Source organism: Eubalaena glacialis, chromosome 16 (assembly GCF_028564815.1).
Source record: "Eubalaena glacialis isolate mEubGla1 chromosome 16, mEubGla1.1.hap2.+ XY, whole genome shotgun sequence".
NCBI lineage: Eukaryota > Metazoa > Chordata > Mammalia > Artiodactyla > Balaenidae > Eubalaena > Eubalaena glacialis.
In genome coordinates this window covers 2,646,902-2,660,643 of record NC_083731.1, presented here as the reverse complement: position 1 = coordinate 2,660,643, position 13,742 = coordinate 2,646,902, and the positions used below count along the sequence as shown (strand labels likewise).

At 43.6% G+C, this 13,742-nt stretch overlaps 1 protein-coding gene across 1 annotated transcript in view; it reads right to left on the bottom strand.

Moving 5' to 3' along the window:
• Positions 1 to 13,742, bottom strand: part of COL4A1 (collagen type IV alpha 1 chain) — a 151,191-nt gene that overhangs the window by 84,134 nt on the left and 53,315 nt on the right. The window contains exon 2 of the mRNA XM_061171041.1: positions 3,729 to 3,788. Within this exon, the coding sequence (XP_061027024.1) occupies positions 3,729 to 3,788 (60 nt within the window). The remainder of the gene's footprint in view (positions 1 to 3,728; positions 3,789 to 13,742) is intronic.

Here is a 13,742-nt window from a genome sequence, read left to right as displayed (position 1 = left end):
TTTGCCATGGTAGCATTTATCAACAGGCCACAGGGGCTATTTTCTCTGATCAGTGTAGTTAAATTCAGCATCTATCTTTTTGCAGCTGTGTGACAGATGACCCTATTCTATATCCAAGTGAGTCTGAAGAATTAGTGAACACATGACCTACTTCACCCAGGAGACTGTCCCTTTATTTATGATCCTAGGCCACTGGGATCACTCCCTTCTCAGGACAACTGTAGCACTTGTTTTCTCTGCTGTTTCTCCTGCAATTTGATCATTGACTCTTAACTTATTTATTTCATGTGTCTATCTCTCACCTCTCTTACTTCAAGGAAACTTGAAGCGTCCCTCTTTGGACACTGCAGGGTCACAGAATAGAATGGTAGCTTTACATAAACGTGGGCTCCTGTGGTTAAAATATGTGAAAGACTTCTTGGGCAAACTCAATTTTTGCCAAGTATAAATGGTTAATTTCCCAGCCTATGGCAGTAACTCCTGGGAATACGTCGCCTTTCCCACTACCTCAAATAATTGGGAAAATCAGGTTACTGAGCAAAATAAGAGCTTAACTTTTGGCTCTTTCTGAGGAGGCAAGCATTCAAAACCCTAATCAGTTTAAGGAGATGACATTCCCACACTGCTGAGGCCTCTGGAAAGACACGATGTCATTGTGTACAAACCCAAACTAATTACCTAGAGAAAACATCTGAAGATCTGCGTGGCCAGCCAGGGAAGTGGGAAAATAAACAAGTCAGCCAAGACTGAAATCCAGTGAAAGGCTCAATGAATTTAACTGTTGAACTCAGAATAAGATCCCTAGCACTATATTGATAACTACAAGATTATAAAACAACCAATAGATCTAAGGCATTAATATTTGCTTATGATATCTGGAGAATATAAGACATTCTGCCAATTAATCATATCTCCATGGAACGCAGGACTTCGCCAAAAGGGATTTGGCAATTTATACTGGAGATATTCCGATTTCCATTGGTGGATTCTAAATAGCCAATATGTTAAAGTGATCCTCGAGGGGGCATTTCTCAGAAACAATGGTTTCCAAAGTTCTCAGGCAGTTGACACTCTGTCTCAGTTAGGTAATTTGAACTCTCCCTGAGTTATATGGCTTCTATCACCCTATTTTCAAAAGCACGTCAAAATTCATTTAACTTGTAGACATTGGAGAACAGCAAAATAACTCCTATGAGAATCGAGAACAGGCATTAGTAGCTCAAAAAGCAGGCCTGTGATTTGAACCACTCGATGTAAATTCTGTGATGCTCAAGCCTTTATTCATTTATTGCATTTATACCCGATTAGCACGTGCAGGACCCACTTTGAGAACAGTGGTGGCAGATGAAGGAAGACCAATTTCTCTCGCTGACGTGCCAACCAAGAATACGTTTCTTTGTTATCTGACCTTGGGATGAGAGAAAGGGAACCAGACCTGAAGTCCCAGCTCAGTCAAGCTCTGGGTGTTTCCCATCGTTAAACTGATTATTTTAACATCACATCCGAGACAATAAGTGGAAGTTTAAAATTTCCTCTTTCAGTGGGAGGAAGGCCCTCTTCCCGGCTCATGCTATGTGAACCACAGGACCTGAAATATTTCTGCTCAAGGCGAGAAAAGACAGAGCTCCGATTTCTGTTTAAAGGCTATAATACTAAATCATTTAGCTAGTCCCCTAAATTTTGAGAGGCCATCTGAATCCATTCAATAATTACAGCCTTTTAAAACACAAATTCAGAATGGTTTAACCCAAAGCTTGCCAGTATTTTATTTTAAATAGTCTTTATTTAATAATAAGATACAAAACCCAAAGTGGGCAATGGAGCAGACAGTTGAGGGAGCAAGGTCAGGCCAGGAAGGACCACGGAGGTCCTGTCACCTTCCCACCGTGACCTTCCCGTGCCAAAGTGGAAGGAAGGCCCTACGGTGTATGTTCCTGTGTCCCCGACAAGCACAGACCTAGCCTCCGCTGACACACTGGCCACAGCAAGGGCTTCCTCAATGCTTGGATTTGAAAAGAAACACTTAAAGACCCTTTCCTTGTTGGGGTGGGTGCCAGATGCCCCCTGTGAGTGAGATGTGACCTGCCATCTCGAAAGATGCTTCGCCAGCTCTGAACTGACATGGGCCAGGTCCCTGTCAAGTCGAGAAGAAGTCAGCCAAAAATATTTGGAAAGCTACACCTGGATAAATCTACCTTGTTATATACAATGGGTAGATTTTTGGTTAAAATTCAAATGAATCAGGCTAGAAAACATAAGACCAGAATAGGAAGTCTGAAAAGCACCAGGGCCTGGGGAAGTGCCACCAGGTCTGCAGCTGATGGAGGGGAGTGGAGATCAAGAAAGCGGGTGGAACGGACACATTCTCTTTATGAGCGAGAAACACCAAGTCTGCCTGCCCCCTGATGCTTTAAGTTACAAGAAAAGCAGAGTAGTGTTGATACAGGTCTCCGTTTCCTATTTGTTGAAAGTTCCACTTTTTGTAGTTTGAAGGATTTCTTTGTTAGTTCAGCGTGCTTATAATTCAAGTTAGACACACACACAGAAAAAGAATCTGTGGTATGAACAGACTTGCCTCTCCTCTCAAGGAGGCAGCCTGGAACTAGCTAGAAAAACTTCCCAAGTAAGAGAAGGAACAGCACCTGAAGATGAATTATAGTTGATAAAGTTGATGATGAAAGATATAAAAATGTTTCCACATACTTCATTTATTCAAAAACCTATCCAGGTAATACTAGTGCCACCAACTGTCAACATATTTTTTAAAAGAATAATGTTGGTACTTCAGCAAATAGCTGAAAAGAAATGAAACAATGTTCTGTAAAGTAGAATTTGCTGAATTTCAAAAGTGTGAGTCTATGGCCCCATAAGCCCTGGGCACACCAGAAGGGAGAGAAGAATTTTCACCCTGGCCCTGCTGAATGACACCTCCAGTCCCAGAAAGCAGGCAGAGGTCCACGGGGGCCCCTCCCTCCCTTCCAGATGGCCCCAGCTGCTGTGGGTCCCACTGACTGGCCCACTGGCCATGCTGTCTTACGGCCCCGCCCAGTTTCCATGGTGACCCCCAGACAGTTACAGGATGCTGCACTGTCCCCGGGTAAAGACCCTCTCTCAAAACAACTGCCTGCCTTCAAGATCCAACCTGCCTTCAAGAGAAAATGATCTTTATCCAGATCTGTGATTCTTCAAGTAAGAGAGAGGCAGAGTACTTGTTTAGAAAAAAAAATTATAATTTTGCATTTGGGAAACAATAAATAGTTACTGTTTCTGTAAATAAATCTAGACAAGTATGTTATGAACTTAAAATTGTTTAAAAATTCTAATTTGAAGAGAAGGCTCTAGAGTTCAATATAAATGTTTTCTTTTTTCAGAAAAAGGCTGAGTTTAGTTCTCATGCAGTAATTCCAAAGAATGCTATTGACTCAACAGATTTTCTGCCAATATACTTGTTCCTTCTATAGTCAAAAAAGGAAATAAACCAAATCACTTTCTTAACATTAATTGCCACCAATAATTACAATCTTTGGGGAACAGCAGTTAAGATTCCTCAAAAATACTGTTAAGTTTGGTTTTGCTTCATTTGTATTGCTCTGGGGAAATTATTGAAATGGTAATAAGGCTTTAACATGACTTGCTGATTATTTGGTTGTTTTAATGTCATTTCTAATAACTTCCACAGTGATGGCAATTCAAGAGAAATTGCTGTCATCGGAGCTCGGGCTACTCACCTTTTGTCCCTTTACGCCATGGCAGTCACATTTCCCGCAGCCAGAGCCAGCACACCCACCCTGGAAATAAGAGAAAACATCTTTAAATAGAAGAACACCTGCAAATTGAGGTCCATATCTGAACTGAAATGATTTTGGCATCTTCACCTATTTATGGGTTAGCCCTACCCTTTTCGTATGAGCATGACTCTGGAATTGTTCTAACAGGTTCTCTGTACTTGTTCAACGGTCCATCTCTTTTGCCCTAACAGACAAAATAGCAATCCGGGAGTGGAACACATCAAAGCATCACTCAGTCCAAAAAGTGAAGGCTGTCACACTTTTAGAAATGGACTCTCCATTTCCCATAAAACAACAGGAGCCCACCCCTATCTTCAAGGCTACGAAAGTATCGCACTTCTGATTCAGGAGTTTCAGACCTGAGACCACGGGAGATTGGAGTGGCGGGGGAGGAGTCCATGCTTTGTCCCTCACATCCCCAGAGACACAGATACATGCAAAAAAAAAAAAAAAAATGTGTAGAAAGGAAAAAAAGAAGAAGCTCAAGCCTTAAAGAACTGATTTTTAATTCAATTAAAGCTGGAATGTTCAATCAAAGAACATTCCACAACAAAATCCTCCTTGTAGTTCATTTCTAACATTTAAATTAATGTTAAAACACAAGATAAAGAATCCAAGTATGTAATACAAGCTGGAGAAGAAGGGAAACAGCATGTTCAAATGCCCACCGGGTACAACAAACGATCAGCCACCATCTTATTTAACGAGATACGTGTTACCATCCCCATTTTACAGACGTGAAAACTGAGTTAGGAGGTTTTAAATAATACGCCAGGAAAAGGTTGAGACGAACTCAACTTCAACTCCCATCATGGAAAACTGCTAGTGCATTAAAAGACAAACATATGATGGTGCTCAATACATTTACAATTTCCTTAGAAGAATCCAAATTCTAAACCAAAATAGACATAGATATTGTGGATAGAATGGAAGAGGGTGTGATAGGAATATTGATAATTTAGCTAATGAGGTTTATTAGTGGCTCGATATTAAGTGTGAGATAAAATGTATATCTAAGTGCTGCTTCCAGCAATACAGTTTCTGGAAAATAAAACCATACCATTAATAGTACTGTGATTGTGTGAAGTCTGTTTTTTTAACAACATACTCAAGTCTTAGTTCCCCTGCCTTGGAAATCTTCTGCATAAAACAGCTACATCTGGAGATATTTATTTTATAAAATGAAATCCGAACAAGTGCCTCCAAGACAGTAAGCTGTTCTTAATTTTACATTTTGGAAATGGAGACAATTGACAACAGTCCAAACCGACCTCAGAGATTACAGATCTGTTTCTTTCCCTGACTCAACTTTCAGGCAATTCTCAGCATGCACTCTCATAAGCTCCTAACGCTGTAGATCAATCCATGTGCACAGTTTTGCTTCAGAATCTGGGTTTGGGTGACCACTCAGAGTTGTCTAAAGAGATGAGGCTAAAATCTCAAACCTGTGCTCCAGAAATTCATCCAAAATGCACAAATATAAAAGGACCAAGGGACTCCGGGGATGAGCCTTCCTCAACAATCCCCAGGAGAGGGCTATCTGCTCCCAACCCGGTGCGCATGAAATGTGGATTATGTGCCTCTGTTGTGACCCTTATCACATGTTTCTCAGAGTCCTTTGCATGTATGTGTCCCCGGACCCCGGGAGCCCCTGGAGGGCAGCCCAGAGCCTCTCACCCAGCCTGAAACAGCCTGTATTTCACCTGCGACCACATCGGTTGTAAAACCCACAGCAGGAAATAAAGAACATCACTGACTGAACCATGACATGCCCTCAACTGTTCGATCTACCCCAATTCCTAGTTGTTAAAACATTAATAAACGGACATCGGAGACAACCCAGTGACACTGGTATGTCAACTCACAGCGTGTAACTACATCACAGCACTGTGGGAAAATACTCCAAAAAGGAACTCGGCAATGAGTGTGGGACTGTTCCAGATCCCCAGACCAGCCAGGGAAAAGGGGAGGTTCTGGAGGATGCCTGAGCCCCCGGAGCTGCCCGATGCTGCTAGGTTAGCCCCCAGGCCAGGCGAGCCCAACAGGTGCGGCAGCCCCGAGTCACCTGGGCTCCGGGTGGCCTCTTCCTTGCAACTGTCCCATCTCCACAACTTTCCTGCTTCTGAGCCGGGTCCGGAAACCCACCTCTGCTCTTTAAACTCTGCTGTTTATCCAGAAGGACACCAGAAGGAAAAGTCAATCAGGCCAAGACTCACTGACTTAGGAAATGTCCACCCACCACCACCCAGGCTTAGCTGGGGGATCCCAACAACAGCCCGGGGTGGTAACGGACTTTTCTAACTACAGTTCAACAACGGCATCTTCAAAGCTTCAGATTAGGTGGGAATCTAATGACTGAAGCTGAAAATGGCTGTTGGTGATTCTGAGGTTTCCTCTTCTGAAATGCTGATAAAATCTCAGAAGCTCATCTTTATTCAGTTTGAGGGAGGTTATAAAAATGAATTTCCTGGAACTGTTCCCTGAAGCTATTGGTAAATGCCTTAATTCAGGGGTCCCCAACCACCGGGCCGAGGACTGGTACCGGTCCCCGGCCTGTTAGGAACCGGGCCGCACAGCAGGCGGTGAGCAGTGGGCAAGTGAGCAAAGCTTCATCTGCTGCCCCCCATCACCCCCCATCGCCCCCCATCGCTCCCCATCGCTCCCCATTGCCCCACATCGCCCCCCATCGCCCCCATCTCCCCCATCGCCCCCATCTCTCCCCATCGCCCCCCATCGCCCCCCATCGCCCCCCATCGCTCCCCATCGCTCCCATGACCACCTGAGCCATCCCCCCTCCCCTCCCCCAACCCCAGCTGTGGAAAAATTGTCTTCCACAAAACCGGTCCCTAGTGCCAAAAAGGTTGGGGACCACTGCCTAAATTGCAGGGGACCCCAGAAAAGAGGTCACAGGGCCCCAGTGGTGGATGTTGAGGTCAAATTGTTTCTTAAGCTTTTGCGACAGAAACACACCCAGTGTGTGGGTAACAATCCAGCAGTTTTCCCTTGGACAACACTTCAGGTCATGACAACTATTGGGGAAAATCGGAGATGAGAAAAAGGGCTACAGTCTTATTACAGGCCCCATTGAAGGACCCTCCCCCTGCTCCTACCGGCTTACATCAAGCAAAAAAATAAATTCCTAATCCCAGACAAAAGACATTCATGCCTCCTTATCTGCTTTATTCACATAGGAAATTTTATTACCCCTTCTGGCCCTAGAGGACAATTCCAAAGAATTGATCATTCTAAGAAGATCTAAATGATGGTCAACTTTTCAGAACAAAAGGCATTTTTAGACCATGATTTTTGTTTCACATTCTGGGTGGCCTAGCATTTTATGTAAATGGCTCTGTTTAAAAAAACCTAATTTTTAGAATAACAAACAAAAATCATGAGAGGCACATTTACTTTGCTAAATGAAATCTACTTTGAAATATCACTCTTCTGGTCCTTTACAACTGCTGTCGTATAATGCCCCAGGCTGGATATCACCCTGGCATGTCGAGTCATTTTAGCTGTGACTCAGGGGTGCACGGCTAAAAAGGACAACAATGACGTCCCGAGTGTCCTTTCAGTCTGGTGTAATGTCTGATTTTGAAATAGCTCATTAAATAAAAGCCTTCAGTAATGCAAGTCTCAACCCTCCGTTATGAATTACTATCTGAAAGGGCGAATAAACTGTATGAGTTACTCAGAGTCACGACTTCGCAGGTGACCTAACATGCTAAAGGCCATGTCACAAATTTCATGATTTCCTGAGGAATTACATTCCACGTCCAGACCTCTCAGCAAAATCAAAAGAGAGAAGGCAGCCCCCCTGGCCCCAGTGGCTCCCTCCTGGCTGCATATCTGAGGGGGCGGACAAGTCTGAAGTCTGGAAGATATTGGGTTCCACTCAGCTAGCTCCCATCCCATCTGTTTCAGATTCTAGAACAGGAAGAACTTGTACATTCTGTGAAGTACTCACACTCTTTCCTCCTGCCTTTCCCCTCCCCGGAGTGCAAGGTCAAGTAAACTAGCTCAAAGCCCCCAGAGGCATGCCTGTGCTTTCTTCCCGGGAGACACACACTTAACCCACAGTCACGACTGACGCAGTTGGTCATGAAGACAGTCTCCACTTGGAAATGGGGGATGTGGATAAAGATCCCAAAGGTCAAAAAGTTGTGGATCTTGGTCCATCTTATAGAAGTAGACCATCCCTGGTCCACAGTGACACGGGTCACTCAGACCAGTGAGGGTAAGAGAACCCTAGAAATTTCTCAGGGGGAAAAGCATCACCATTTATACCCCTAAGACCATAGAAAAACTTAATGAAAACCAAGTCACACTTGACAGCCAATAATTTACCACGAGAGCATAACAAATTCCCTCCAAATGGAAGCAGACCTGAATTAACAGTATTTGAAACAGAAAAAAATACATCCATTCTCAATGAAGTCTGTAGGACACACACAACTTCAATAGCAGAGGTCAACTTTAAATGCCCACAAATAGTACAATTGGAAAGGAATGCAAAATGTACAACGAAGTCATCCCTAAATCGAATACCTTTTATATTCTGTACGAGTATTTTTATACTTTTCACGATAGGATAAAACAATGAATGTTATTCACATTTTCTTTCATGCCCCGATTAAAAATTTCCAGAGAGTCAAACCATCAGAATTAATGCTATAAAGTATGCTAAGTTCCAAAAATTCCCAAAGATTTACGATACACAGTACTAGCGCCAAAGAAGGAAGGGGAGTGATGAGGGTCAATGCCTTTCATTTGAAATAAAGTCTATTTCCGGTCTTTCTCTGATCTACAGACTGACAGAAAGCTCTTCTCGACATTACAGTGAGTTCTAGGTGGGGAGGCTCGCTAATTCCATTTAGAGAGAGACTTTTTTAGTTAACCAAGGAAGCCAACTGCTACATTACTCTGTGTGTGTGTGTGTATGTGTGTGTGTGTGTGTGTGTGTGTGTGAGAGAGAGAGAGAGAGAGAGAGAGAGAGTAAGAATGCCCACTCATGCTAATTTGTTAACTGTGACATACCTTCCGCAGGAAAGCATATCTGAAATGAGTTAAACAGAGTGAAGTCCTCAATTGTCTGATTTTTTTTCCTGCTTCTCAAGGGAGATAGACCTTTACCATCCCCACTGTAACAATTTTTATGTGTTTCACATCCCGCCAAATAGGGACAAGTGGAGCTCGGCCAAGTCTAAACAGCTTATCTTTCAAATTCCTTTTCACATTCTCTGCGCTGTGCAAAATGTCAAAATAGTTTTGTGGTGATAGGACGATCCCCATTTTCTTCCTGGTCGTAGCCCTTCTTCGGGGAATCTTGTGAATCATTATCTACCCCACTAAAGAAATATGTAGAGACACAGGAACGTATTTTAGGACTACTAGGGCAGAAATTGGAAGCATGCAGGAACCAAAAGTGGAGTTTCCAGACTCCCCAGGGTCGGGGGTCAAGTGGGACAACCCTTCTGGAACAGGGTGAGGCAGCGTCTCCTGAGCTGAGCATCACACACCGTCTGGTCCCCAAATTCCACTCTTGGCACCTGTCCCACAGGTATGCGGGCGGATGGCCATCAGAAGTCATGTCATACATTGTCATTACTGAAACCGCTTCACAACATTGGCCCTTATCACATCCCACTGAAGTGTGCCCCAAATTCCACTCTTGGCACCTGTCCCACAGGTATGCGGGCGGATGGCCATCAGAAGTCATGTCATACATTGTCATTACTGAAACCGCTTCACAACATTGGCCCTTATCACATCCCACTGAAGTGTGCCCCAAATTCCACTCTTGGCACCTGTCCCACAGGTATGCGGGCGGATGGCCATCAGAAGTCATGTCATACGTTGTCATTACTGAAACCGCTTCACAACATTGGCCCTTATCACATCCCACTGAAGTGTGCCCCAAATTCCACTCTTGGCACCTGTCCCACAGGTATGCGGGCGGATGGCCATCAGAAGTCATGTCATACATTGTCATTACTGAAACCGCTTCACAACATTGGCCCTTATCACATCCCACTGAAGTGGTCCCCAAATTCCACTCTTGGCACCTGTCCCACAGGTATGCGGGCGGATGGCCATCAGAAGTCATGTCATACATTGTCATTACTGAAACCGCTTCACAACATTGGCCCTTATCACATCCCACTGAAGTGTGCCCCAAATTCCACTCTTGGCACCTGTCCCACAGGTATGCGGGCGGATGGCCATCAGAAGTCATGTCATACATTGTCATTACTGAAACCGCTTCACAACATTGGCCCTTATCACATCCCACTGAAGTGTGCCCCAAATTCCACTCTTGGCACCTGTCCCACAGGTATGCGGGCGGATGGCCATCAGAAGTCATGTCATACATTGTCATTACTGAAACCGCTTCACAACATTGGCCCTTATCACATCCCACTGAAGTGTGCCCCAAATTCCACTCTTGGCACCTGTCCCACAGGTATGCGGGCGGATGGCCATCAGAAGTCATGTCATACGTTGTCATTACTGAAACCGCTTCACAACATTGGCCCTTATCACATCCCACTGAAGTGTGCCCCAAATTCCACTCTTGGCACCTGTCCCACAGGTATGCGGGCGGATGGCCATCAGAAGTCATGTCATACATTGTCATTACTGAAACCGCTTCACAACATTGGCCCTTATCACATCCCACTGAAGTGTGCCCCAAATTCCACTCTTGGCACCTGTCCCACAGGTATGCGGGCGGATGGCCATCAGAAGTCATGTCATACGTTGTCATTACTGAAACCGCTTCACAACATTGGCCCTTATCACATCCCACTGAAGTGGTCCCCAAATTCCACTCTTGGCACCTGTCCCACAGGTATGCGGGCGGATGGCCATCAGAAGTCATGTCATACGTTGTCATTACTGAAACCGCTTCACAACATTGGCCCTTATCACATCCCACTGAAGTGGTCCCCAAATTCCACTCTTGGCACCTGTCCCACAGGTATGCGGGCGGATGGCCATCAGAAGTCATGTCATACATTGTCATTACTGAAACCGCTTCACAACATTGGCCCTTATCACATCCCACTGAAGTGTGCCCCAAATTCCACTCTTGGCACCTGTCCCACAGGTATGCGGGCGGATGGCCATCAGAAGTCATGTCATACATTGTCATTACTGAAACCGCTTCACAACATTGGCCCTTATCACATCCCACTGAAGTGTGCCCCAAATTCCACTCTTGGCACCTGTCCCACAGGTATGCGGGCGGATGGCCATCAGAAGTCATGTCATACATTGTCATTACTGAAACCGCTTCACAACATTGGCCCTTATCACATCCCACTGAAGTGTGCCCCAAATTCCACTCTTGGCACCTGTCCCACAGGTATGCGGGCGGATGGCCATCAGAAGTCATGTCATACATTGTCATTACTGAAACCGCTTCACAACATTGGCCCTTATCACATCCCACTGAAGTGTGCTCTTTTCATTTCTATTATTTTTAATTCTGTATCGTTACTCCCAAGATGGTAGTATGGCGAATAAAAGATGACCTCCTCCCCCCCCAAAAAGGCTCCATGAGCTCACACTCTTTTTGGAAACTAAAACATCATAAAGAAATAGAGAGTATATATGGGAGATTTTAATATGTATGTCCTAATTCCCATCCTGTTTGTGATTTTTAACTAGGGTATGCTATTTTTGGTAATTCTTGTTTTAAATGTTAGTTTACTGCCATGAGGTTCTGCAAAATGGCTGTCTATGCCCCCATGGACCCCCTGCCCAGAGAGGATTGCCCTGAAAGAGAACCTTAAAACTTCTCCAACAGGAGGGGAGGGATGGATTGGGAGTTTGGGATTAGCAGATGCAAACTATTTTGTATAGGATGGATAAACAACAAGGTCCTACTGTATAGCACAGGGAACTCTATTCAAAATCTAGTAATAACTTATAATGGAAAAGAATATGTATGTATATGTATAACTGAAGCACTCTGCTGTACAGCAGAAATGAACACAACACTGTAAATCAACTATTCTTCAACAAAATAACTTTTGGGCTTCCCTGGTGGCGCAGTGGTTGAGAGTCTGCCTGCCAATGCACGGGACACGGGTTCGAGCCCTGGTCTGGGAGGATCCCACATGCCGCGGAGCAACTGGGCCCGTGAGCCACAGTTACTGAGCCTGCGCGTCTGGAGCCTGTGCTCCGCAGCAAGAGAGGCCGCGATAGTGAGAGGCCCGCGCACCGCGATGAAGAGTGGCCCCCGCTCGCCGCAACTAGAGAAAGCCCTCGCACAGAAACGAAGACCCAACACAGCCATAAATAAATAAATAAATAAATTTAAAAACAGGAAGGATGAAGATTTTTTTAAAAATTAAAATAAATAAATAAATAAATAACTTTTTTAAAAATTACGGAAAAAAAGAAACTTCAACAGGAGAGCACACACTGTACGACCCGTCCCATTAAGATCAAGAACAAATGAAACTATCAACGGTGAAAGTCAGGAGAGTGTTGGCCTCCGGTGGGGTTGCCTAAGAGGTTTCTGGGTGCTGGGAACATTCTCTGCTTGATCAGGGTGAATGGTAACACGTGGAAAAATTCACTGAGCTGTGAATTCACAATGTTTGCACTTTGTTGTGCTTTAATAAAATTTTCCTTGAAGGCATCCTCAAGAACGTTTATTGCAACACTCTACGAAGTAGCCCGAACTAGAAACAGCAGAATAAAAACACAGTGGTCTGGATTCACAGAATGAAACCCCTACCCACGGAGGAAGGTCGGCTATGACACAGATGGGTCTCATAGACTTAGTACCGAGCAACCTGGAACCAGGCACAAAAGAACAAGCCAGGAGATTCCGATTATATAAAGTTCAAAAGTAAACAAAATGCAGTTGCAGAGTGGTTACCCTAGGGGGCTACTGGTGACTAGAAGGGGACTCAAGGGGCTTCTAGGTTTCCGGAAACATCCTGGCTCGTGACCTGGCTTCTGATTCATGCACGTAAGAGGCACTGAGCTGTGCCTTTATGATTTCACACATTTCTTCAATAAAATCTACCCCTCTCCCAAAAAGTGTGCCTAGGATTTAAAAATTAATAACAAGATAAGATGACTAACAAGAACCTACTGTATAGCATGGGGAACTCTGCTCAGTACTCTGTAATGACATATATGGGAAAAGAATCTAAAAAAGAATGGATACATGTTTATGTATAACTGACTCACTTTGCTGTACACCTGAAACTAACACAACACTGTAAATCAACTATACTCCAATTTAAAAACAAAAACAAAAAACAAAAAAACCCAAACACTATGATACAAAATTACATATAATAAACATAAAAAATTAAATGAAATATTAACAAGTGTGAATGAATTCCACTAAAGTAAAAGACAAGAAAACCCCATTATTATAGCTACTATTATGTAATGTTTTCTAAAGTTTCTAACCAACAAAACTGTTCATGAAAACCAAAAAAAATTAGTAACAAGATAGAGAGCAAATTATAGCCAAATGTTGCAGTATAATAATAATTTCTTAAAAGCCTACATTTGTACAGCATTTTTGGACTTCCAAAAATATGCTTGGAATTGTGGATTGAAGGGTGACTGATCTCCAAGGAGCTCACAATCCATGTGCTTTCACCTGCATTTGCTTGATCGTTATTCTATCATCATCGTTTTGTTGTTTTTTTTTTTTGATAAATGTAAGATAGATGTGATTCCAAAGACGTGAAAATAATTTTTCATCCTTAATCCAATAGAAAAGAATTTAGTTAAGTACAATAACATTTCTGTTCCAGTCAATCATGGAAAACGTGGAAACAGAATATCCCCACTACTTTTTAGACTCACAAAACATTTCTGCTCGAATGTGAAAACAACTACAAGTGTTGATATATTCTTGGCAAAAAAAAAAAAAAATGAGCATGACACATTTGAGAAACAAACTGATCTTGGAATACA